This window comes from Embiotoca jacksoni, unplaced genomic scaffold, assembly GCF_022577435.1.
Source record: "Embiotoca jacksoni isolate LCO1_2020_lvr unplaced genomic scaffold, fEmbJac1.0.p SCAF_7, whole genome shotgun sequence".
Classification (NCBI taxonomy): Eukaryota; Metazoa; Chordata; class Actinopteri; family Embiotocidae; genus Embiotoca; species Embiotoca jacksoni.
In genome coordinates this window covers 11,928,775-11,955,039 of record NW_027185425.1, presented here as the reverse complement: position 1 = coordinate 11,955,039, position 26,265 = coordinate 11,928,775, and the positions used below count along the sequence as shown (strand labels likewise).

Genomic DNA, 26,265 nt, shown 5'->3' with positions numbered 1-26,265 from the left:
GTGACGTTACGGCTGACCAAAAAAAAATAAATATTTGTTGAAATGCTGTGGGATTGTAGGCGAAGGCCTGATTGGTATTTGAATCGCAGAGGCCGTGCAGCCCGATAAAGGAGCATCCTGAGGCTCACAGGGCTGTCAAGTTCAACTCGAGCTCGGATATTATTAATTCCGGATGTGTCCCTGGATTAATCTGTTTCCATGTATTTATTGTGCATATATTTATTGGAGGCCGTAATGTCATTCTTTCGTCGTGTTTTATATTTCATCCTTAACTTAAACACTGACCGTGCAATTCTGATGTTGAACACAAGGTGGCGCATTAGCATAGGAAGTGCACGTAGGTGTTGGGAAGCAGGTGTGTGAAACAGGAAGTTAAACAGTGTGAAACGTGTCTGCGTGGCAGCGGGCGTGCTTGGATTTAAATTTGCTGAATTAAAAAAAAAAAAAAAAAAAAAGCAGGCATGTTGGGGAGCGTGCGTAAGGCTGTACACAACTGTGAGGAAATGGATAGTTTAATCCAAAATTATACAGCGCGGTTGGACATTGGTTTATTTGTAGCCCAAGAGATATGTCGGGGGGTGGAGGGGGTGGAGGGGGGTTTACCTCACAATCCGTCAACCCCTCTGCTGCTTATGTTGTTTGAAAGTCACGACAATATTGTTCTGTCAATAAAAGCGAAACACGGTAGTTGGCGTTGCCATGGAGACGTCACCGGGGTGCAATCAACAAGCGTTCAGTTTACAGCGACGTGATGACTTAATGAAAGCTCCGTCAGGGGAAATACTCAAGTCTCTTTACATACAGGTGAGTGGCGGGTTCATGTCTGGCTGACAAGTGCTGACAAGTGGGGGACTTTTGCATGAAACTTTTACCCCTCGTGTCTCTCTGAAATCTTGTGAGCGTAACGTTGGAGCGACCAAAAGAAGGTGATATTACCGTGTTTTTGAAGTGTTTGTTTACTCTTTCAATGTTGTAAAAATATACTTATTTTTTTTTTTTTATTTTTTTTTTTTTTTTCTAGTTTTGATTCACAAAGTCACGTAATTTTCACGTTTTTCTCCCTGTCAATTGTAGAAAAGCTGAACAAGATGGAGCGGCTGAAGCAGGTTAACTTCTGTTCTGCTCTTACCTATTTGCCTAAACATTTTCCAACAAGTTTTCCGACCTGGATGACCATACCCTCTGAACAAAAGCGTGAAAACGGTTTTTATTTTTAGGGAAACTAAGGACCCTGGTTGTCATTGTTAAAATAATTCACGCTTAAAGGCTATGATAAAAGAAACGTTAATTTTTATTTTTTTTTTCGGTTTGAAACGGGAAATGAACAGTGGTTCTTTGTTGTCATGGTTACACTCGTCTCTTCCCCTTGTTAACTTCCTACATTACATTAGGTTAGGTTAGGTAGTTACTTTATTAATCCCCAAGGGGACATTTTTTCGCTACAGCAGCATACATTACGTCACATAGCCAATATATAATGTTAGATATGGCATTTACTGGCATCTTGTTCTGATTTTAATCAATAAGCCTCGCGTGAAAAAACAGATAGACTAAAATTATTTTATGCAATGTGAAAATAAATGTCAGTATTTCTTTCTGTTACAACGCTCTCTGTTTTTGTTTGAACTGCAGATGGACGATGACTCCATCTTTAATATGAGTCAGAACCGAGGATATCCTGTTCCCCCGTCTTTGCCCTTGTCTTGTAATGCTGAACCCTCCGAACTGTATCAAGTAAGAAAATCAACCACTGTATCACATATGATCTAATGCTTCAGAAAAGCCAGTTTTGCTAAGATGTTTGCGTGCATTTAAACACATCAACCCTTCTGCCACTACCTAATCTGTCTTTTTCAGATAGTCTCAAGGCACGGTCATCACCCACCCATCCTCCAGACCAATTCACGGACTCTGGCAGGTCCATTTAAAGAGCAACATCACCACCGAACTCCCAGTGAGTCTATTGGAAACAACTACAGCCCCCAGACCCAAGAACTGAGGATTAGTCAACTCCAGCACTATCGACACACTCGCCGTCAACCCTTGACAAAACCATCAGGGCCTTGTATCCTTTCAAGCTCCTCTCATATCAAAGCCTATCGTGTGTGTTACTAATGGAAGCGTTTTTGGAAACTATTTGAGACTGTAATCTCAAATTTGTTATCTAATGACTTAATGTGTGCGCACTACTCAAGACTGGAAACTTCAGAATAGATTTTTTTACCTTAATGAGGCTTGTAGCATCAACCCCATCTGGAAAGAGACGAGCAATTACGTCAAGGAGAAAGTAATTACACCGTAAAACTAACACATTTCAGCAATAGCTTAATTTCTTTTTCTTGCTGAACTTGATGTGATTAATTCATGCTTTTACAGGGATACATCATCTCGTGCTTCAACCTCATCTCAGGCAGAGCCTAGGCCCAGAAGCATTCCCCTCCCCAGCTGCTGCCCTTTGAGTCCTGAAGAGCAGCTTGACATCATGCACAGACAAGAGGAGAAGATGAAGGCCACTCAGACAGAACCTAATGATAAAGACCTGGAAGCAAGTATTAGTGAATTTAGTTGGAAACTCGTCACTTGCTGATTCAAATCTTTTGAGCCTCATTCATGATCTTGACTTTACTCACACAGAGGTACATGTACTACATCACTAGAGTCCCCAGCTCTGTGCTGGCTCCCCAGCCAGACCAGCAGTTGATCAACATCATGCACCAGCTGCCTTCTGACTCAGAGGATAATAGACGCCTCCAGATGTTGAGGGCTAACATGGAAGAGGAGATCAAAAGGGGTTACTACTTCAGCCTTAGGAAGAGCATAGGTATAAAACAATGACAGTTATTCTTTAATGGTAGTACTGCTTATCCAGGCATTGTGTTTATACACCAGCATTGATTTTATAGACATTCTGAGCAAAATAAACACACAACTCCACTTCATCTTTTCTTTATATCTGCTAGCATATTTGGTTATATATTGGAACACACAAAAATAACTATGACTCTTTCATACATATGACCATGTGGCCAGTGGACTACATTCTTATGGACCCATCAGAGCGTCAGCGACTGTCCATATTCAGCATCCCAAAGCCTTTTCCAAGGAGGGTGATTCAAGCACCGGTGCCCTGGGCCATCAGTTACAGGGAGGCCCAAATGTGGCAGAATAAACATCTGTTTGCTGTCACTTACATCATGTTCATACTGCAGAATGTCTGGCTAAACAGGTAATATGTCCTGTGCATTCAGTGACAGATTATACTATATTTTCTGTATATTTTCACAGATCACATTGGGTAGTAGGAAGTGTCTGAAATGGCTTTGTGTTACGATAAATTAAATTTTGTATATTGGGGTGTATTTAGTAAAGAAACTGAAGTTTTAATTATCATAATGAGCACACAGGAAACAAGAAGAGACAGAATGGGAATAGTCCTGTACAAGTTTGTATTATTTGATTAACAAAACCAATTAAAAGTGTAACTTTTAAAAACAGAGCATGTGTAAAATTGTAACTCATCATGTTGTATCTTGTTCCAGCTTCTCATCCTTGAGATTTGTCAAATTGGAGGACCTTTTCTCTGCCAGCCTCCCCCTCCTACCATCTGAGTTTGAAGAGTTTGTCCAGAGACAGTGCCAAACTACAAGAGACGAACTGGTTCAAAAGTGAGTACTGCCAATTTGCCAGATTGTCTTAAAACAGACTGTCTGTCGTTGAGGCTATAGGCTGACGTCCAGACTCAATCATTATACTGCAGTGTGTCTTCATTGGCTTAGGTCTGCTGTATGTACACAACCAAGCAAGCAAATCCCATTGTAGGTGCAGGCTCATGTTTCCGCCTTGTCCACTTTGTCAGACACATGTCAGGCTGCTTTTCAGGGGATTGTTTACACTACCTCTCCATAGGATTCCAGGGCGTCCATTATTGTGCTTCTTTTGTATTGTCTGTTGGCCCATGTAGTAGCGCTCTAGGATGTCTGTCTATACAAATGAAATATGAGCTTCTGTAATTTGTAGAAATTAGCTGCTGTGTCTATTGTTATGTTCAAAATTTCCACCTGCTTGGATACTTTAATTCTGCTGTGACTCCATTTCCTTTGCCAGCCATACTAAGAATGAATACAGGAGACATGCTGTGTCTCTATGGGGTTGGGTATATGTCAACAATCACCAAGGACAAATAAAGCATATATTTAATAACACCAGGGACTACAATCAGAAAAATTCTGAGTGAATATTGGTTATTGATTAGTTTATTAATTGATTGGTTAAAATGAATCTACAGCTTTTTTTTGTAGAAGTACCCAAAAACAATATGAATCCAGCCTCTCAAATGTCAACATGTGCTGCTTTTCCTTTACTATAATGAAAGAACATAGGTACAATGGTACAAACTTCTTCTGGCTTTTGACTGTTGATGTAATCACCTTGGGCTAAGGGACATTTTCGTTGTGTTTTGCAGACCAAATCATTAATTGATTAATCAAGAAAATAAGTAGCAGATAAATTGATCATTTAAAATAATTGTTACTTCGAGACCTAAAATACCCACTGGCAAATATTTGCATGACTTGCAACACTATCATTTGGAATATCTGATTATTAAACCAAACAAAATAGCAAGAAATTAACTAATCAGGACCATCTTCTTCTTTAAGGTGGCTGCCCGACTGCGCATCCCTCTTTTTCACAAATGAGGACCTGTGGTTGCCCCTCATATCCAACGCTACAGAAGTGACTCCAGTTGGTATCCAGGAGTTCTTCAACTGTGTGGCTGCTCTCATGTCACTGCAGCTCCGAAGCCTGGTCATACACTCACTACAGGACTTGCTACGATTCTTCATGATGCATGAGGTTTGGACAGTTTTTAAAATGGCTTTTGAAATTATGCAAGGTGGTGGTGGGGCACTCAGACATACTGCTGTTCTTCAAAATTCACCTCTGATAGTGCTGTGGTTTGTCAAGATCAGCTTCCCTGTGCTCTGTGCTCTTTAGGAGGGCAATGACTTTGGAGAGGGGTTTGATGAGATGAGATATGTCCAGTCTCAGGTGCTGCTGGTTAAGTTACAAGTGGATGAGCCTCACATTGCCTTCATTCCTAGCTTCCAGGAATGTTGGGAGGTCATTTACAGGGCCTTCATGGAAATCATCAAGAGTGCTGAGAAGTTCCCAAGGGTACAAATATTTTATATTACCTGGTGCTGTCTCTGGTGAATACTTTAATGTAACGCGCATTAATATAGTACGTGACTGACACGCTTGTTTGGCCAGGTGGAATGTAACCTCTATCCTGATATCACCAACTTGTACCTACGCACTGTCAGACCTGATGAATCACTGGTTACAAACCTAATCAACAAAGCCAAGGATGTTTTCCACAAGAACACTGTGGGACCCAAAAAGTAATGACATGAATTGTTTTTATATCATTCAATTATACTGATGTACTAGCAAGTGTAACGAAGATGCTAACACTACGTCTTCTTCTTCAGGTATTTGAATGTCTATCAAAAATACAGCAGTCTACTCGACAATTCAGCAGAGCAGGACATGTCAGCGTTCCTCAAAGAGAAGCACTCATTACAAGGATTTACCAAAGTAATTCAAATATATTCCCTTCTTAATTTAATTTATGGTCTCGTTGGTTTACAAAAGTCCTCTCTGTGTTTCAATCTACAGGAAATTGAAAGCATCAATCACATGTGGACGGAGCTTGCCTTACTCCGTGTGACAGTGCCCCTGTCCATGTTTTGTCTGTATGTTGGCGAGCTGAACAATGACCTGTGTGACCGTGCTAGCAGACTGAAGGACAGGATCATCATGTTTGAGATGGAGGAGAACCGTGAGCTAAACATGGCGTAAGAGGAGACACATTATTAATTTTTTTATGTTTACTCAATTTGAGGACACAGAATGTCAACCATCAGCAATTTTTTCCCCTCAGGATCTGTCAAAAGTATGAGGAGATTAAAGAGACCGTCAGAGGCACCCCGGAAACTACAGAGGAGTTGGTGTCTCTCAACCAGTACATTCAAAGAAGCAGTGATGTGACCATTTACAAGCTGATAGATGAGATTGATGAGGCAACCTACCGCCTCAGGTTCCTCCTGGATTATGCCATTCTGCCACGTATGCCCTAAGAAATAGTATTCACAAATGTTACTGTTGCATAGATGTCATGTCTTTTTTAAGATTCTGTTATTTTTATACCTACAGTTGCAGTTTTGCTCACTGGATAAACCCTTTTGAAACCCCTACTCTACATAATGATACATCTCAATCTTAGAATAAAGCAGAATTGATAATGGTTCTTTTTCTTTCTTGCCTCCTCCAGCCGATGACTTGAAGCTGAACTCCCGTATTTTCCAGTGGCCCATTCAGATAAGGACTGAGCTTGAAGACAGCAATAGTCGTTTGGCCGTCATGAAAGAAGAGGCTGAGGACCATCTCCAAACAAGGTTACACCATAAACAGTTCACAGTCACGGTCTCACTCAAGTAGTAACCGCCACCGCTGAAGGTGGTGTTTGCCACTTGTTTGTCCTTCACCCAGGCATCACCCAGTCTCTCACATTAGAATTGGTAGTCTCAAAGAGGAAGGTGTGCAGTGATTACAAATTTAGACATTAAATGATTCCTTATATATGGGCATTGTAAGTTCTCTCACCTCTGTCTTAAATATAAAAGCCATCAACTGAATCAGACACCTGTTGCGTATCTGTATTTGACACTCAGGCTCGTAGTGTTTGAGCAGAAGCTGCAGGATGTTGACAAGGAGATACAGGCCTTTAAGAAGAAGGAAGTGATGAACATAGAGGAGATGAAGAATAATGTGGAAAAACTGTCTAAAACTAATGCCAACCTGGAGGCTGCTGTCTCTGAACTAGAGGTACGAGATACTGCACTATCACAGTGCAAGATTTAAGTGAACATGGTAATCCTTTTCATTTGAAAACTCAGTAAAACTATAGTTTTGATACTGAAACAAAACAGAAATCTCTCTTTATCCTGAAAGTCATATTTCAGATGGCAGCCAGAAAATGCTTATTCTGCTGTCATTTGCACAGGATATCAACAACGAGCAGGCTTTGTTGGAGAGGGAACAGAGCCAGTTCCCAATGCTGCAAACTCTGATAGCTGATAAACAGCCGTATGAACAGCTCTGGAACACAGCGCTGAATTTTCAGATCATGTCAGCGGTGTGGATGAATGGTAAGGAACTCATATTGGGAAAACTACATCTTTTCCTCTTTTTATTTTTTCATGTGACTACATTTTAAAAGCCGTAAATGGCATACTTTATAACTAATGGTTGAGCTTTCTTTATGATTTAACTTTTAGGTCCTTTCCTGCATTTGGATGCTGAGAAAATCTCTGATGAGCTGGACATCATGTGGAAAACCACACATAAACTGACAAAGACTTTCTCGAGTCTTCCTAGCCCCGGTCGTGTGGCCAAAACCTTCAAAAGCAACATAGACCAGTTCAAGCAGCACCTGCCCGTCCTGACAACCATCTGTAACCCTGGCATTAAAGATCGCCACTGGGAGAAGGTCAGCTGAATTGAATTGACTTGCTTCATTGGATCAGATGACATCTCGTCTCAGTTTAAGGACCAAGTGTCCTGCATGGCCTGTGATCCATGAAGTTGATGTGAATAATTGATGGCAGTTTCTGTCTGCACGCAGATTAGCAGTATTGTGGGATTCAGTGTCAAACCGGATGTGGACAGCTCACTGCTGAACATGCTGGACCTCAATCTTTCCAAGTTCTCTGATAAGTGAGACACTTTACATACAGTGTGTTATGTTTACAGCATGCACTGTAATTCGAAGACACTCATGGTTTGTGTGAAAAAAAAAAATGATGTTTTTTAATTTCACCTTTGAACTAGATTGGAAGAGATTGGAGCTGCTGCCAGTAAGGAGTACTCTCTGGAAAAATCAATGGAGAAGATGAAAAATGAATGGGCCGACCTACAGTTAAATTTCACTGAATACAGAGATACAGTATGGCAAACACATACACAATCACAGACTTTATGTTATGTTCTGTCTATACATTTTCATATAGAACATTGACAACAACTTGCTATTATTATGTCCTCTTTCTATTTTCCCATAGGGTACCAAAATTATCTCAGCTGTGGATGACATCCAAGTCCTTCTGGATGACCACATTATTAAGACGCAGACTATGCGAAGTTCACCTTTCATTAAGCCAATGGAGACCGAATGTAAGGTGAGACACGGTGATGTCAGTCAGACTCGGTTCACTTAAGCAAGCGATACTTTGCTGTGTAGGTCAGTAGTACGAATTGTAGATGTACCCATGCTGAACTTGGCTTTTAAAGAGTTACCTCAATATCTTATCGTTTTTCTTAAAGAAAAGAGCAATGGCACTGATATTCATGTTGTGCCGTCATTTTGCATCCAAAAACTGTTTAATCATACAAACTGCAGATGGATTACACGCGTCACTCCTGCTTCTTTGGATAACATTAGTTTAATCATTCTAACTTGGATTTTAATATTTTTCTTTAAAAATTTTTCCACTAAAAACATTTTTAAATCCAAGTTAAAACATACAAAATTCAGTGATTGCATTTGTGTGCTTTGTATTTGTGTTTAAGAGATTGTCTTGATTGGTAAAATACAAGCTTAATCTCATGCCAGAAGAGGTGACAAAACGACTTGATCTGGATAAACAAAGCCTCAGACAAATATGGCTTCTTTTGAAGCCATGAAATTACTTAAAAAACTGAAAAACCTGTTTAAAAATTTTAGACTAACGCGATCAAAACTTGTTTTTATTGTCTTGCTTTTATATGATTTATCTTGTGGTACTACAGTTTTGAGTATTATCTAATTTTACTATTTTGCATATTGTATTTCCATGAGTACCATGTTTGTCTTTGTTGGACTGCTGTATCGTTTTCTTAATGATATATCAGGAATTCTACTATGCACTAAAACTATGAAATGCAACAATTGCTAGTTGTTACTGTAATTGTGTTATTCTCACCATTACTTTCCTTCTTAGCAATGGGAGGACAAGCTGCTGAGTATGCAGGACATCCTCGACTCTATGTTGAAGTGCCAACTTACGTGGCTCTACCTCGAACCCATCTTCAGCTCAGAGGACATCATTGCCCAGATGCCCGAGGAGGGCCGCAAGTTTGCGATAGTGGACAGCTACTGGAAGAATATCATTGCTGAGGCGGTAAGAGCCTCACGACGCTCAGATTCCTGTTTTAATTTAAGTAATTACACTTTGCTTTGACTTCTGTGTGATTACACTGGCCCAGGGGAAGGATACACGGGTGCTGGTGGCTACTGGCCAGGCCAACATGCTGGAACGGCTGCAGGAGTCCAATGTGTTCCTGGATGACATCCAGAAAGGCCTCAATACCTACCTGGAAAAGAAGAGGCTCTTTTTCCCAAGGTTTTGACAGCGATTAATAGCCCTAACAGCCCATTTTTATTAGTTTCTGACATCTGTCTGGTTGCATGCCAACGAACTCCTCAGGGACCCTAAAACTGTACTTATGGCAGCTGATATCACAACAGAATAGAACTCAACCGAGACGTCCACAGTACACCAGAAATCTATTGCTTATAATATAGATGAACAAGTCAAATAATTTCAGACATTACAAAACACACAAATGACACAGGACACACTTATATTAACTTTATTTTTAAGGGTCTTGTCAAGTGTTTTTTTCAGCTTCTCCGTTCTCTTCATCTTCATATTTCCAGATTCTTCTTCCTGTCCAACGACGAGTTGCTGGAAATTCTGTCACAGACCAAAGATCCACTGTGTGTACAACCCCACCTGAAGAAGTGCTTTGAGGGCATTGCAAAACTGGAGTTCACTGAGGACATGGAGATCACTGGTATGATCAGCTCTGAAAAGGAGACTGTGCCCTTCACAGAAAAGATTTGTCCAGCCCAAGCCAAGGTACAGAACAATGTCTGTGTATATTATGTCAGTCGTTGTTTCATCTATTTTCGCATTATATCATATCTGTATGATACTTTTTTTTTATAATGCTATAGTTTTGTTGTGCAGTTTCTCAGTGGACATATGCTTGTGAGCTGGCACCGTTATTATTTGTAGGGCATGGTAGAGAAGTGGCTGATGCAGGTGGAGAACCTGATGCTCTGGAGTGTTCGACATGTCATCCATCAAGGAGTCATTCAGTATGCAGAGGTATTCGGGCATATTACTTTTTTCTTGAATCTTTGATGAGTTTAGGCTGACTGACAGTTGATGTGTAGGCAAGTCTTGGCTCATACTGTGATCTAGTTTTGTAATTAAGGGGGAGTGAAAGGTGGTGAAATAATTTTAGTTTAAAATCTACATCACCCCTATTTATCTTGATTCAGATGCAGTGTATCTGAAGGGTTTGTGTACTGCTAAAATCTCTCCAATGTAATATTTTAATTTCTTTTTGCCTGTAGGTGCCCCGGAAGAAGTGGGTGTTGCAGTGGCCTGGCCAAGTTGTTATTTGTGCCTCCTCTATCTTTTGGACCAGCGAAGTGTCTGCAGCAATCCAGACCAACTCTCTGCCTGTCAGTCTTTAGATATACTTCATAACTTCTACAGAAAAAAGTCAACTTCCAAGATAATCCAATGTTAAATACTTATTACCATGTAGTCTGATGTGTAGTGATTTTATTATTTAAAGGCTTATGTGGAGAAGAGTAATGCCCAGATCGCTGACATTGTGGAGCTGGTGCGTGGGAAGCTGTCAGGAGGGGCAAGGATGACCCTCGGTGCTCTTACTGTGATAGATGTTCATGGTAATACGTGAATCCCAAAATTCTCCGATATTTTAAAGATATGAAATGTGCTTTCTTGATTCAACACACACTAAATCTCGTGCCCTCCCCTCCCCCCAGCTCGAGATGTTGTGACAAACCTGGCGGAGAACCGCATCTCCTCACTGAATGACTTTGCGTGGATTTCTCAGCTGCGTTACTTCTGGGAGGATGGAGACGTGATGCTGCGCATGATTACCTCCTGTTTGAAATATGGCTATGAATATCTGGGCAATTCCCACCGTCTGGTCATCACACCACTCACTGATCGCTGCTACAGGTAACTTTCTGTTCATTCAGTCCCGTTTAGTTTTTGCTATCATTAAAGAGCCATAAAAAATAGATTGTAAAATGCTGGAACTTGTAATGTTTATTTAAATGTCCAAGATCTAAAGTTTGTTCACAGTATCATGTTGTCAAATGACTTTGTGGTGTTTTAGGACTCTAATTGGGGCGTTGAAGTTGAACTTAGGAGGAGCTCCTGAGGGTCCTGCAGGAACTGGAAAGACTGAGACCACAAAAGATCTGGCCAAAGCTTTGGCTAAACAGGTGCACAAAAACTGTTTTAAGGACAACACTGATCTGCATTTTGTTCGTGTTATTTTTTTCATTAATACTGACGGTGAAGCTATTATTTGTTTGTAGTGTGTGGTGTTCAATTGCTCTGATGGTTTGGACTACAAGGCCATGAGTAAGTTCTTCAAAGGGCTGGCTCAGTCTGGAGCTTGGGCCTGCTTCGATGAGTTCAATCGGATTGAGGTGCGTTAGACTATTACTATACTTGTGAACTGTATATGACTGTCAACCTCTTTAAACTCACTTAACAAAAAGACTAATTGGCAGATTGGAACTCATAAAACATTGCTACTTAAAGTTAAGAAAAGGTTTATGTAACTGTGCCCATTTCTGAGTTGCCCTGGCTCCATTTTCCTTATGTAATCAAGTTGATTTTTTTGTAGGACTTTAAAGTTCTGCATGAAGTTGCACTTTTTTATGTCAGTAAACATGAAATGTCTTATATTTTTTATTCGAAAATGTGTCAGGTAGTGAGAGTGCATCTAAAGTTTGCATTGAATTACATCTACACAAAAGGTTTTAATAGGCAGAAATACACATCGGATTACTCTTTGTGTCCAAGCTATTCTTCAGCAGACATGGTGTAGAGCTAATATCTGCAACTTGAGGAAAAATCTTGAGCGTGCTAAATGTGATCGTGAGAGTGAAATTTAAATTATTTTCCATTGATAAACAAAAAGCCATGATGTTGAAGATAATAATGGTGGCTGAGGATGAATGTTATTTTCAGTCATGCTGCATTGAATGCCTTAAGTCAGACTCAAACTATTGTTTACTGAAGGCAACTGCATTATTTTGTCCAGTTTATTGGAATACAAATTAAGATAGAAATATGTTTGCACATTTATTCATAACTCTAATAATGTTTGTGTGTGTCACAGGTGGAGGTGCTTTCTGTGGTAGCCCAGCAGATCCTCTGCATACAACAGGCCACTGCCAAGAATCTGAAGACTTTCATGTTTGAGGGGACAGAGCTTTCCCTCAACCCAACCTGCTCTGTCTTCATCACCATGAACCCTGGTTACGCTGGCAGGGCTGAGCTGCCTGACAACCTAAAGGTACATCACTGTGGGACTGTACAATAGTCATATTGCACTGAACAGGTGAAACTGATGAAGAATATACAATTAATAAATGTTAACCATAAAACCATGTTAACCATAAAACATACCGTTGACAGTAAGATGCTGGAGTTGTTTGTCTGCCAATCTTCTCTTGCAGGCTCTTTTCCGTACAGTAGCCATGATGGTGCCAGACTATGGTCTCATTGGCGAGATCTCACTATACTCCATGGGCTTCATTGAATCCCGCAGGTATAAGTGAAAAATGTCTTGCACAAAATATTGTTTAATAGGAAAGAATTGGTTGTTTCATATACCAAATTAAACCTCCAATTTTAATTTTACTGACAGTCTGGCCCAAAAGATTGTGGCCACCTACCGTTTGTGCTCAGAGCAGCTGTCTTCCCAGCACCACTATGACTACGGTATGCGAGCTGTGAAGTCTGTGCTGACAGCAGCAGGGAATCTGAAGCTGAAGTATCCTGAGGAGAACGAGAGCGTGCTGTTGCTCAGGGCGCTCATGGACGTCAACATGGCCAAGTTTCTGGCGCAGGATGTGCCACTGTTTCAGGTGTCAGCTTGTGTACCACCTCCACATATAGCCTGAGTTACTTTATTCATGTCAGGACATGTCAACTTATCATTCTCCTGCTGCTCCCCACAGGGTATTATCTCTGATTTGTTTCCTGGAGTTGTCCTTCCAAAACCAGACTATGACCTTCTTCTCAAGGCTCTCAATGACAACATCGCTATGCTTAACCTCCAGCCTGTCCCATGGTTCATTGGCAAAATCATCCAGGTATTGAGGAACAGGATTGTTCTTTAAATCTTGAGACTAACAAGAATTGTAACCTTTTAAAAATCATAAATGTGTTTAAGATGTTATCTGTTTCTTTGTGTGTAGGTGTATGAGATGATGCTGGTACGTCATGGCTTTATGATAGTAGGAGACCCTTTAGGAGGAAAGACTTCTGCCTACAAAGTCCTTGCTGCTGCCCTGGGAGACCTTTACAAAGGTTAGTATTAGTAGTGCAAGTCGTACAATTTACTTGTCAGCAGGTTTTTATTACCACCATGCTTTTCCTATCAACTGGCCCCTAGCAAGCCATTGACACTGACTGAACAACTTTACTTCATTGATGTGATTTCTTTTCAGTTTTTATTTTCTTTTTGTTGCCTTTTGTTACTTCATATGCTCTCTAATTCTCTTTATTTAGCCAAGCTGATGGATGAGTTTGCAGTAAACTATCACATCATCAACCCCAAGGCTATCACCATGGGCCAACTGTATGGCTGCTTTGATCCAGCCAGCCACGAATGGTCTGATGGTGTCCTAGCTACCTCCTTCAGGGATCAGGCTATCTCCACCTCAGAAGACCGACAGTGGATCATCTTTGATGGGCCAATTGATGCTGTCTGGATTGAGAACATGAATACAGTGCTGGATGACAACAAGAAGGTACTGTTTTTTTTTTTTTTTTAATGTGGCTACATTTTATGAAAATTATTGTGGGCATTCGTTTTTCTGTAAAAGATTTATCTGTGATTAACGATCTTTAAATAAGGATCTTCTGTCTTGTTTATTCTGTCTTCTGCTAGCTCTGTCTGATGAGTGGGGAGATTATTCAGATGAGTTCCAAGATGAGTCTGATTTTTGAACCTGCTGACCTGGAACAAGCCTCTCCGGCTACTGTCAGTCGGTAAGCAGCTGCAACACTCATGCATGTAAACACAATATGTAAATATTGACATTTATTGCGGTTTTGAATGTAAATTTCTATCAAAAGGTGTGGTATGATCTACATGGAACCTCATCAGCTGGGCTGGTCTCCCCTAAGAGATTCCTATATGAACACACTGCCTCAAAGCCTGAGTCTTGAACATAGACAATTCGTAAGATCACAGACATGCATGTTTTAATGGATGGATGGATCTACAGCCTAAGACAGATGTTGTTGAGTATATCATATATGACATATCTCTTCTATCTGTTTGTTTGATTTTTTTTTTTTTGTCTAATAGATCATAGACCTCTTTGATTGGCTGGTTCAGCCCTGTCTGGATTTCATAGATAGGGAGTGTCGCTTTGTGGTGCAGACATCTCCCATCCATTTGGCCTATAGTCTAATGAAGCTCTATACCTGCTTGATGGGTTAGTAAGACGGACATTTAGTTAATATTTGATTGATTGATATGTATTCATATTCTTCAATAAGTGTTAACATTCCTGTCATTGCCAGATGAAATCTCAGGAACCAATGGTCCAGAGAATATGTCCAGCCAGCAGATAACCCTGTGGCTGCAGGGTCTCTTCCTGTTTGCGGTTGTATGGTCTCTGGGTGGGACCATAACTGGAGACAGTCGTAAGAAGTTTGATATCTTCTACCGCACTCTGATCGCTGGCATGAATGATGAGCACCCCAGGCCCAAGAGTATCAAACTCAAAAAGAACAACATCTTCCCTGAGAGAGGTCACAAAACTTCTTCAATAATTATCTGTACAGTCACTATACTAATTAAACATATGCCTTTTCAACATTAATTTCCAATGTTTCATTACTGTTTTGCAGGCACTGTCTATGACTACTACTTCCAAAAGGAAGCACAGGGACAGTGGAACATCTGGACTGATTCAATCACAAATAAAGAGAATGTCATACCTGATGGAGCCAACGTGAGTGTTTTTGTCACAGGTTACTGCTGTAAAAGTTACCCCTGTGGGTTGCCATGTTCCCTGAAACTTTTCCCTGCCAGGTGTCCGACCTCATCATTCCCACCATGGATACGGCACGTCAGCTTTTTTTCCTGCACACCTACTTGGCACATGAAATCCCCATGCTGTTTGTAGGACCCACTGGCACTGGGAAATCTGTCATCAACAAAAGCTTCTTGGTCAAGCTGCCTAAGGAGAAGTACACACCAAACTGTATCAACTTCTCAGCCCGCACCTCAGCAAATCAAACCCAGGGTATCATCATGGCAAAGCTGGACCGTAGAAGAAAGGGCGTGTTTGGGCCTCCTATGGGAAAGAAGTGTGTTGTCTATGTTGGTAAAGATGATCACACATGCAGTACTCACTGGTATTATTGAATAAGAATATTACACACTGTGATATTGATTACCTCTTCTCCACAGATGACCTGAACATGCCATCTAAGGAAATCTATGGTGCCCAGCCCCCAATCGAGCTGTTAAGGCAGTTGATTGACCACCACCACTGGTATGACTTGAAAGACACCTCCAGGTTGAACATAGTGGATGTGATCTTTATGTCTGCAATGGGGCCTCCTGGTGGTGGGAAGAATGACATTACAGGTATGTTGAGATGATTTTTTTTTTAATTTGTATTGAAGAAAATAGCAATCATAATGTTTACTGTGATTAACACAATGTCTCATAGGCCGTTTCACTCGTCACTTGAATGTCATCTCAATTGATTCCTTTGATGACGAAACACTGACGAAGATATTCAGCTCCATTGTTGACTGGCACTTCAGCAAAGGGTTTGAACCCTCTTTCTACAGGTAACTTGTTAATCATATTATTAGGGCCCAAGCACCTCTGTAAAAAAACAGCATTTTTGGAGGCTTTACAAAATTCAAAAACTCATGAAAATTGGTACACGCGTCTCTCCCGGCGAAAATGGCGTATTTTAGTGGAATCGCGAATAGGCGTGGCCTAATGGCTCGCTAGCCCCCCTAAACAGATGCCCCAGCAGCTACATTTGCCTTTAGAAGCTCCTTGGAGACCTGAGGTTTTTGGAAAGTCTCAAAGCCTACGACAAAGACAATAGGGATAGCCAGGGCGATGCGGCTAAGTTTGATGTTTCGCCATGACACAGGAAGTTGATGTTTTAAGGTCAAACGATGCCCCAAACATCACAAAACTTGTGTCAGGCACCAACTTTCATGAGTTTTTGAAGATGTTAAAGCTGCCAAAAAAAGGCAATTTTGTGTTAAGAAGAATAAGGAACGAGATCGAGAAAAAAAATTAAAACTGCAAACGGGAATATGCAGACCCTCGTGTGCTGCACGTTGGGGAGCCGGCGGCCCCGACCCGCTGGATCCCCGACGTGCAGCGTGCGAGGGGCCGCATATCACAGCTTGCAGTTTGAATTTGTCTTATGAATATTGTAAAGCAGAAGAGAGCACCAAATGACCTTTGTCCTGAAAATGTATTTTCTTTTGTCCTAGACAAGGCAAGATCATGGTACAGGCCACCATGGCTGTCTATAAGGACACTATGGACAGCTTCCTACCCACCCCATCTAAGTCCCACTACATCTTTAACCTACGAGACTTCGCTCGAGTGATACGAGGTGTTCTCCTGGCACCACACACACACATGCAGGTGAGAGTGGAAACCTTTGTGAAATGTTTGGATAAATTACTCTAATTGCATCTCTTCTTTATATATGATTTTGTATGTTTTATGCCAGGATGGAGATAAACTGATCCGCCTGTGGATTCATGAGATCTACCGTGTTTTCTCCGACCGACTCATTGACAGCGGAGACAAGGAGACATTTCTTACCATCGTCAAAGAGAAAACCTCAAACTTCTTTAAGCTGAGTTTGGAAAAGGTTTGATTAATGCACAACCACACTCAAAAATTATTTCAGCAAAGGTAGAAGAACAGTTTTTCATCTCATAAATTATAGATAAATAATACACAAAAATACTTGGTGAAGCTACTGCTTTGTGTGGTGTAGTGTTATCTTGATGTAAATCTAAATCTAAATAAAGAATTCTCATTTTTGTGTAGGTCCTGAGCCACCTCAGCCCAGATGGCAAGGTAGTGGATGACAACATCCGTAGCTTGTTCTTTGGTGATTATCTCAAGCCTGATTCTGACACTCGGACTTACGATGAAATCACCAACTTACATGCCTTGCAAGAAGTGATGGAGTTCTACCTGGATGAGCACAACAACAGCAGCAAAGCACCCATGTCCCTCGTGATGTTCAAGTTTGCTATTGAGCACATTTCCCGCATCTGCCGTGTGCTGAAACAAAACAATGGCCACCTTCTACTTGTTGGTATTGGTGGCTCAGGCCGCCAAAGCACCACTAAACTGGCCACCTTCATCAGTGATTACGTCCTCTTCCAGATTGAGCTGACCAAGAACTACAGCATGTCGGACTGGCGTGATGACCTGAAGAGGATAATGCTTAAAGCAGGCATCGAAGGAAAGATTCTTGTGTTTCTGTTCAATGACAGCCAAATCAAGGACGAGGCCATGCTGGAGGACATCAACATGCTGCTCAACACGGGTGATGTGCCCAACATCTTTGCTGCTGATGAACGTGCTGACATCATTGAGAAAGTGCAGGGAATTGCGCGGATTGAAGGCAAAAAGATTGATGCTACTCCGCTCTCAATGTATAACTTCTTCATTGACCGTGTGATGGCCAACCTTCACATCGTGCTAGGTAGGCACCTTCACATGCTCTTTTTTGATTGAGATTTGACTAAGTAGTAGTAACTTCAAAATATTGTATTCAACAGCAATGAGTCCCATCGGTGATGCATTTAGGAACCGTCTCAGGATGTTCCCCTCCCTTATCAACTGCTGCACAATCGACTGGTTTCATGCATGGCCGGATGACGCTCTGGAAATGGTGGCCCACAAGTTCCTAGAAGATGTGGAGATGGAGAGTGGCATCAGACTGGAGTAAGAGAATGAAAAACTTTGCAAAAAAACCCCAGTGATTTTCCACCTGCTCAACAGTGGGCATGAACTTGATTTGCATGTAATTTGCTGACATTGTGTTTATTTCTGTGTCTAAGGGTGGTGGAAATGTGCAAGACCTTCCAGACAAGTGTCAGAGATATGTCTCAAAGGTACTTCTCCAGATTAAGGAGACACAACTACGTCACACCCACCTCCTACCTTGAACTCATCCTTACCTTCAAGACTCTGCTGACAACTAAGAGGGATGAAGTGAATACTGCTAAGAACCGCTATATTATTGGTCTACAGAAACTGGAGTTTGCTGCATCTCAGGTGATGTACCCCCGTCAAGCCCTTCAAGTGTGAATGAACGATATTGATACTTTTCAGATTACTTCATATTGTTGTGTTGTGTTTTACAGGTATCAGTCATGCAACTGGAGCTGACGGCCTTGCAGCCAGAGCTCATCCAGACCTCAGCTGAGACAGATGAGATGATGGTTAAGATAGAGAAGGAAACAGTGGAGGTGGATGCTAAGAAAGAACTTGTATCTGCTGATGAGAAAGTGGCGAATGAAGCAGCAGCTGCAGCCCAAGCCATTAAGGTATACATGTATTTCAGGAGCAAAGATGCATTTTACCAGTGCAGAAATTTGTATACTTCATGTAGTTTTTAGAGCAATTGTTTTCATGAAGTTAACAGCCATACAGCAGATATTTGCAGTAGTTTGGTTTGTAACCATTTTCATATTTAGCAATAACGGTTGTCTTTCAGGATGAGTGTGAGGGAGACCTGGCCGAAGCAATGCCTGCTTTGGAGGCAGCCCTGTCAGCCCTTGACACATTGAAACCTGCAGACATTACAGTAATTAAGTCCATGCAGAACCCACCAGGACTCGTCAAACTGGTGATGGAGTCCATCTGTATCATGAAGGGCATCAAACCTGAGAGAAAGCCTGATCCTAGTGGGTCAGGTAAGATCACAACTTTGGAAGAATGATCTTTATGTAACATCATTCCCAGTGGCAAAGATTTACAGCATATTTTTTAAATATACAAATATTCACTAGACAGTATTACTATTTACAATAAATATGTTGCAGGTAAGATGATTGAGGACTTCTGGGGGCCCTCTAAGAAGCTCCTTGGAGACCTGAGGTTTTTGGAAAGTCTCAAAGCCTACGACAAAGACAATATTCCTGCCCCATACATCAAGAAAATCCGAGATAAGTTTATTGAAAACCCTGACTTCCAGCCCTTTATTATCAAAAATGTGTCCTCGGCTTGTGAGGGCCTCTGTAAATGGGTGCGGGCGTTGGAGGTGTATGAGCGTGTAGCCAAGGTTGTAGCCCCCAAGAAGGAGAGACTGAAGTTGGCTGAGGATGAGCTGGGTGTACAGATGGAAATGTTGGCTGTGAAAAGAGCTGAGCTGAAAAAAGTTGTGGACCGACTGCAGAGTCTGAACGATGACTTGGCGGCCATGATTAACAAGAAGAAAGACTTGGAGGACAACATTGAACTGTGCTGTCAGAAGCTGATCAGGGCGGAGAAGCTGATAGGAGGACTGGGTGGGGAGAAGGATAGGTGGACTGAAGCTGCAAGGCAACTAGGAATTAGGTATATCAAAATATAAATGTACTATATATCAATTTCCACTATTATGATTTGTGATCTGCTGGGCCTGATGTTTGATATTAATCAGAGTGGCACTATATTCCCCTTCTACAGATACACTAATCTGACAGGTGACATCCTCCTGTCCTCTGGAACTGTGTCGTACCTTGGGGCGTTTACAGTAGATTACCGTACAGAGTTGCAGGAACAGTGGCACATCCTGTGCCAACAGAAGGAAATCCCCTCCTCCGAGGACTTCAACCTCAGTAACATTCTGGGTAACCAGGTGGCCATCAGGGCATGGCAGATTGCTGGACTGCCAGTGGACTCCTTCTCCACAGACAATGGCATCATTGTGTTTAACTCCCGCCGGTGGCCCCTAATGATTGATCCTCAAGGTCAAGCCAACAAGTGGATCAAGAACATGGAGAAGGCTAACAAGCTTGCTGTGATCAAACTGTCAGATGGAAACTATGTGAGAATCTTAGAAAACTGCATCCAGTTTGGGACTCCCGTTCTTTTGGAAAATGTTGGCGAGGATCTGGATCCAGTACTCGAGCCTGTGTTGCTGAAACAGACCTTCAAACAGCAGGGTGTAGAGTACATGAAAATAGGTGAGAATATCGTGGAATACTCTAAAGACTTTTTGTTCTACATGACAACTGGACTGAGGAACCCTCATTACCTTCCTAACGTGGCTGTGAAAGTCTGTCTGCTGAACTTCATGATCACTCCACAAGGCTTACAGGACCAGCTTTTAGGGCTTGTAGCAGCCAAAGAGAAGCCTGACCTAGAGGAGAAAAAGAACCAACTCATTCTGGAGAGTGCTGCCAACAACAAGCAGCTGAAGGAAATTGAGGATAAGATCTTAGAAGTGCTGTCCTCTTCGGAGGGGAACATCCTGGAGGATGAGACCGCTATTAAGGTCTTGTCATCCTCCAAAATACTGTCTGAGGAGATATCTGAGAAGCAAAAAATTGCCAGTGTTACTGAGAAAGAGATTGATGACACTCGCATGGGCTACCGACCTGTGGCTGAGCACTCCTCCATCTTGTTTTTCTGTATCTCAGAAATGGCCAACATCGAGCCTATGTACCAGTACTCCCTGACCTGGTTCATCAACCTATACCTTTATTCCATCGCAGAGAGTGTACAGAGTGAGGATGTGGCTGATAGAATCAACAACATTGTTGAGCACTTTACCCTCACCATCTACAATAATGTCTGCCGCTCGCTTTTTGAGAAGGATAAGCTGCTCTTCTCCCTTCTGCTCACTGTCGGCATCATGCAGGGTAAGGGCCAAGTTGATGATCAAGTCTGGCGTTTCCTCCTAACTGGTGGCCTCGCTTTGGACAACCCTTATCCTAACCCTGCTCCAGAGTGGCTGTCTGACAAATGTTGGTCTGAGATTGTCAGGGCTTCCAAACTTCCAAACCTGGATGGGCTGCTTAAACATATCCAAGACAACATCTCCAAATGGAAGAAGCTTTATGACTCAGGAAAGCCCCATGAGGACCAGCTGCCTGACCAGTGGTGTAAGTTGGTGGGACTGGATCGAATGGTCGTGATCAGGTGCTTCAGGCCTGATAAACTGGTTCCAGCAGTGCAGGATTTCATAGTGGATAACATGGGACAAGTTTACATTGAACCACCTACCTTTGACTTAGCAGGGAGCTACAAAGACTCAAACTGCTGCTCTCCCCTCATCTTTGTGTTGTCACCAGGATCTGACCCAACTGCAGGTGATTAATTGATCACATACACGTTTCTTCTATGTATTAACCCACTATAGCTCCACACCACGTAGATAAATTGATAATATACAATAGAGTAGGTGAACAACTACCCTTGATTTTAATTTTGGATGCTGAAAGACTTTTAATATAGTTCACCATTGCTCCTTTAGGTCTGCTAAAATTTGCTGATGACCTAGAAATGGGGGGCAGTAAGATCCAAACCATTTCCCTTGGTCAAGGACAGGGACCTATAGCAGCTCAGATGATTGAAAAAGCCATCAAGGAGGGCACTTGGGTGGTCCTGCAGAACTGCCACTTGGCCACCAGCTGGATGCCCACTTTGGAGAGGATCTGTGAAGAAACCATCGTCCCAGAGATCACGCACCCTAGCTTTAGGTAACACATTCTATTCAGTAATATTAATAGAAAATATGCCTTTTGCATCAATAACATGATTAAAAAAGAATAATATGTATTTGTCCTCTTCTCCTTAGGTTGTGGTTAACCAGTTACCCATCTGATAAATTCCCAGTTAGTATCTTGCAGAATGGGCTAAAGATGACCAATGAGCCTCCCAAAGGAATAAGAGCCAACCTGCTGCGCTCCTACCTGAGTCACCCCATCTCTGACCCTGACTTCTTCAACAGCTCCAAGAAACAGGCCATTTGGCAGAAGCTCCTTTTTGGTCTCACCTTCTTCCATGCTCTGGTGCAGGAGAGGAGGAACTTTGGACCTTTGGGTGAGATATACAACAACTGTGTTGCTTATTTGCCATTTGATCGTTGTGTGATTGAACATGTTTTTTTTTTATTTTTTTAAACTCTGGTTTCTACCTCCTTTCTCCAGGTTGGAATATTCCTTATGAGTTTAATGAGTCTGACCTGAGAATCAGTATGAGGCAGATCCAGATGTTCCTAGATGAGTATGATGAGGTTCCACTAGAGGCCCTCACATACCTTACAGGTGGGAGTTTCACAGCTGTTTACTCAGCAGTGAATCAATTTAAACCAATTAAGTGGGCAGTAGGACGATATTCTGAGGACGTACTTAGGTCATCTTTGAATCACAGGCTGATGTATCCCAAATTTAAGGACAGGTGTATTTTTGATCACAAATCACTTCCCCGTTTCTCTTGGCATAATAAAATGTGTATACAGTAATATGGCTCAAACTTTACAAAACCTCTCAAAAAACATGTCCTTGTGTTTCCATTTTTCTGGTTTGAATGATCTCTGCTTTTTTTCTCCTGTCAGGTGAGTGCAACTACGGTGGCAGGGTGACAGATGACAAAGACAGACGTCTGCTGTTATCGCTCCTGTCCATCTTTTACAGTTGGGAGCTCATAGAGCAAGAGTGCTACCACCTGTGTGAGGAAGATCTGTACTATGTTCCAGCTCAAGGCCCCTATAAGGTACTGTCAGAGCTCTGGTCTATTTCTAATTAACGCCACAGTGATGTGACAGAGAGAAATATCCATAATTGTTCGTACTAATATTACATGAAGCGGCTGTAAGTAAATGCAGCCTTGCATTTTTTTAAAGAACGGAACCGCAGCTGATTTCGCTGTGTATCCAGAGGAGGATTAAATGTTTTAATCACAGAGTGTATTAGTGTCTGGAAATCTAGAACGTCTTTGGCCTTGAGGGTGCAGTGTTGAAGAGTAGTGTTATGTAGTAATTTTATTACCATCATATCTTTCTTTCTTCTAGACGTATGTGAAGTACATTCGAAGCCTCCCAATTTGTGCCGATCCTTGTGTATTCGGGCTTCATAGCAACGCTGATATCACCAAAGATAATCAAGAGACCAATCAACTCCTGGATGGAATTCTGCTGACTCTGCCCAGGCAGTCAGGCGGTGGGGCTAAGTCTCCTCAGGTTTGCATTGCCTGGTGTCTGAACTTTCATTTTATATTTTTTTACACCCCTGAAGAAACATCCTATGCAAACCTGTTGTCTTGTATCTTACATCAAGCCTTGTTCTGTCATGTTTGTGTTGCAGGAGGTGGTGGACGAGCTTGCAGAGGAAATCTTGTCTAAGCTGCCAGCTATCTTTGACATACAAATGGTGATAGTAAAATACCCAGTCATGTATGAAGAGTCCATGAATACTGTTTTGAGGCAGGAAATCATCCGCTTTAACAGGTAGTAACAACTTGTGACGCCATTCAATCACATCTGGCTGGAAAAGATGTTGATTGACCTGTTTGTGCAGAACACACTCTTAAGATCCTTTCACAATTAACTCTTGGTCACTCCGGTCTCCCCTCTTGTCAGACTTACAGATGTGGTGCATGTCAGTTTGGTAAACATGCGCAAAGCTCTGAAGGGCCAGATTGTTATGTCGTCTGAACTTGAGAACGTCTTCAACAGCATGCTGGTGGGCAAGGTGCCTGCTTTGTGGGCAGCCAAGTCATACCCGTCTCTCAAACCAATGGGGAGCTATGTGACTGATCTATTAACCAGGCTACAGTTCCTACAAGTAAGAATTATGTTTAGTGTCAGTCCCCAGCTAAAACATATATATCACTAGAAACTGAACTTGAATCATTAGGTTTCCGAAGCACCAACGATGGTGGAACCCTATTGTTTTTGGTTGAATTTTTTTTAATTATTATTAGGTTAGGTAGTTACTTTGTTAATCCCCGAGGGGAATTTTTTTTTATCATTATTAGTATAATTTTTCTGTCCAAAGAAACGGTTGGGGAGCCTAAACCGTAGGCCGTGCAAAGGTGAAATATATATGTGATCGGGATAGTGATCCCTGAAACTCCTTTTCTAGATTTCGCTCAGTGACAAATATGGTTTCAAACAATTCTTTGGAATTATCACAAACATGATATGTGAATTCTGATTCTGATTGTGAATTATGTACGAGGGATATGATGTTTGAAATTGATAGCTCAGTGACATTTTTGGAAAAAACATTTGATCTTCTAAAGATGAACTCCAAATTGCGATTGGACACACTTGTCAAGACTGAGTTTTTGATTTAATATAAATATTTGGGTGTACATACATCAGCAGGGGGCGCCCTCAAACGTTTTTGTTTTTTTTAAATATCTACTTGTAGCCTTGCTGAAACCCCACCATTTTTGCTTGGATCACACGGTGTATGTTCTATAACCAGAATATATGATTTGAGGCAAATCAGCCAAACGGTGCGGCTCTGGTAGCCCATTTGTTCAAAAGTTGGAAAAACTGCTTTTTCTCAGAATGCCATTCAACTGCGCTCGATTGAGTTACTTCCTGGATTTTAACACGGACACAAATAGTGACTATACTGGGGCCCAAACCGTAGGCGGTCCAAAGCTGAAACTCGTTCAGACAATCAGCACTTAGTGTCGCCCTGAATGCAAATTCCTCTCGTCTGTCTCTGTTTTGATCGGCAGCACCGCTGAAACATTCAGGTTCACGTTTGAAACTGAATTTCAATTACGTTGTAGAAAATCAAATTATCTTATTCAGAAGTATTTTTTTTATGAAAACATTTAAGTTCAGCCAGTCAAATACAAAGGATTAAAATTCAGTTTCTGGTGACACATATTTCTGCTCATATGACTGCCAAGATTAATTTACCACATACTAAATAGTTGGAAGTCTAATAATTTATATGTATAATTTGTTTGATGTTATTGTTTGAATATTCAATAATTAAACTCGCATTCAGTATGTGTTAGCAAAAAAAAAAAGAACAACATTGACATAATAATAATAAACTGATGCTTTGCTAGTCATATAAATACCATTGCATTCTAATATACTAATACCTATTAATATGCCTGGATGTCGGTCTTCACAGAGTTGGATAGATAACGGTCCACCTACAGTCTTCTGGCTCTCTGGGTTTTACTTCACTCAGTCGTTTCTTACTGGAGTGTCTCAGAATTTTGCCAGGAAGTATACCATCCCCATCGACTACATTGGTTTTGAATTTGAAGTATGTAATTCAATTTCTACCCTCCCTCAGTGTCTTTGGTCATATTCAGTTGTGATATTTAAGGGATGTATTATACTCATACTCTTATTTGCATTCCAGGTAACCAGAGAGGAGACCCACATGGATGCCAAGCCGGAGGATGGAGTTTATGTTCAGGGTCTTTTCATGGAGGGTGCGCGCTGGGACAGGCAGAACATGGTCATCGGAGAGTCTCTCCCAAAGATTCTCTTCGACTCTTTGCCCATCATCAAGCTCAAACCAGGAGAAATGGCCAAGTTTAAACATGAAAACATCTATGTTTGTCCTGTTTACAAAACCAGCGCCCGTCGAGGGACATTGTCCACCACTGGGCACTCTACCAACTATGTCCTGTCCATAGAGCTGCCCTCTAACGAGCCACAGAAACTCTGGATTAACCGTGGGGTGGCATGCCTCTGCCAGCTGGACGACTAAGAATTAGCATCGTCTGATTTCATTATTAAACTACTGTTAATGTACTCAACTATTGTATGGGCCAAAGAAATATATGTGTTAAATCACAAGTTTGATGAGACCTAACTACACCTGACATCCTCACATCTACGTGCCACGTCCTGGGTGTGTCAATTTCATGGGCACTCCCAGGACACTATATAACCCCGCCCCTTTGGCCTGCAGAGCCTCTTTCCCTCCAAACACAAAAACAGAGAGGCTCTGTAAGTGAAAATAATCCTTTAATTCCACCTGTTATTTCAATTTATTTGTTTAATATTTCATGTGTTTTTACGTTTACTAAATGTTTTTATTGTGACTTTAGCAAAACCCTTATGTTTTGCTACTTAAAAAGGATGGAAACACCGAG

At 41.5% G+C, this 26,265-nt stretch overlaps 1 protein-coding gene across 1 annotated transcript; it reads left to right on the top strand.

Moving 5' to 3' along the window:
- Positions 1-1,088: 1,088 nt before the first annotated feature.
- dnah3 (dynein axonemal heavy chain 3) lies at positions 1,089-26,265 on the top strand. Its single transcript, XM_069176504.1, has 61 exons — positions 1,089-1,106; positions 1,633-1,734; positions 1,858-2,103; positions 2,411-2,545; positions 2,635-2,821; positions 3,031-3,226; positions 3,540-3,665; positions 4,659-4,854; positions 4,996-5,175; positions 5,272-5,402; positions 5,493-5,598; positions 5,680-5,858; positions 5,945-6,129; positions 6,335-6,458; positions 6,735-6,888; positions 7,067-7,211; positions 7,341-7,552; positions 7,688-7,779; positions 7,894-8,008; positions 8,124-8,240; positions 9,042-9,221; positions 9,307-9,443; positions 9,761-9,962; positions 10,122-10,214; positions 10,466-10,576; positions 10,693-10,807; positions 10,907-11,105; positions 11,266-11,374; positions 11,471-11,584; positions 12,283-12,459; positions 12,623-12,714; positions 12,814-13,033; positions 13,127-13,261; positions 13,367-13,478; positions 13,680-13,921; positions 14,062-14,162; positions 14,250-14,355; positions 14,485-14,614; positions 14,703-14,933; positions 15,033-15,136; positions 15,217-15,511; positions 15,598-15,777; positions 15,863-15,986; positions 16,656-16,812; positions 16,901-17,044; positions 17,227-17,893; positions 17,970-18,135; positions 18,252-18,468; positions 18,558-18,740; positions 18,911-19,109; positions 19,239-19,752; positions 19,864-21,491; positions 21,656-21,881; positions 21,980-22,224; positions 22,332-22,448; positions 22,739-22,896; positions 23,195-23,362; positions 23,487-23,629; positions 23,762-23,966; positions 25,287-25,424; positions 25,524-26,265. Exons 1-61 carry the CDS (start codon positions 1,089-1,091, stop codon positions 25,875-25,877), a joined length of 12,084 nt encoding a protein of 4,027 aa, XP_069032605.1. The 3' UTR covers positions 25,878-26,265.